General features: G+C 47.1%; 1 protein-coding gene across 1 annotated transcript; it reads left to right on the top strand.

Annotated features, from left to right (window-relative positions):
- Positions 1–6: 6 nt before the first annotated feature.
- On the top strand, positions 7–693 carry LOC110440715 (metabotropic glutamate receptor-like; the record flags this gene model as incomplete). Its single annotated transcript, XM_021483867.1, has 1 exon — positions 7–693. A coding segment is annotated over one exon (687 nt), but the record flags the coding sequence as incomplete, so codon positions are not given.
- Positions 694–698: the final 5 nt, after the last annotated feature.

The following is a 698-nucleotide window of genomic DNA, read 5'->3' as shown; positions in this document are numbered from 1 at the left end:
GTGGGCTGTGTGGCTGTCCTCGTGTTTGAAATCTACATTCTTTTCAAACTCCTTGGAACACGTATTGGTCGTCAGTGGCGGACCATGTGGCTCGGACAATTGTTGCTGTTTGGCATCTTCTTGTCTTACCTCACGCTTTTTGCTTTCCTTTTCATCCCCACCAATGCTACCTGTGGGATCATCAGGTTTGGAATCGGAGTTTCATACGCGACCATTTACTCTGTACTTTTGGTTAAGTTGATGGTCATCCTTACATCGACAACGTCTGAGTCTCTGATTCCAGGTGATGTGGAATCTCCCAATTATCTGAAGGGTATTTACCAATTCCTGATGTTTATTTTCGCAGTCGGTGTCCAGGTGGTCATTGACATCCAGTGGATGATCCAGGTGCCACCGGAGGCAGTGAAGGTAATGACGAACGGCGGCGTGGAGGCCTGGGTCTGTAACCATTACACCTGGTCTGTAGATTACGGTTGGGGCGACATGGAAAACTTTGTACGCAGCGAGTTTGAAAATCACCTACTATCTCTTGTTTATGTAATGTTCCTCATCATCATAACAACCATTGTTGCAATGCGTGCCCACGGAATCATCACAAATCACCGTGAGAGTGTGTTTATTGGAATCGTGGCGGGATTCTCCATCCCGATATGGATCGCGTGGGGATTGGTTGGCGGTCTCAATAAGAAGCTGGATAA

The sequence above is a fragment of the Mizuhopecten yessoensis genome, unplaced genomic scaffold, assembly GCF_002113885.1.
Source record: "Mizuhopecten yessoensis strain PY_sf001 unplaced genomic scaffold, ASM211388v2 scaffold698773, whole genome shotgun sequence".
In the NCBI taxonomy this organism is placed as follows: Eukaryota; Metazoa; Mollusca; class Bivalvia; order Pectinida; family Pectinidae; genus Mizuhopecten; species Mizuhopecten yessoensis.
This window is presented reverse-complemented; position numbering and strand designations above follow the sequence as displayed.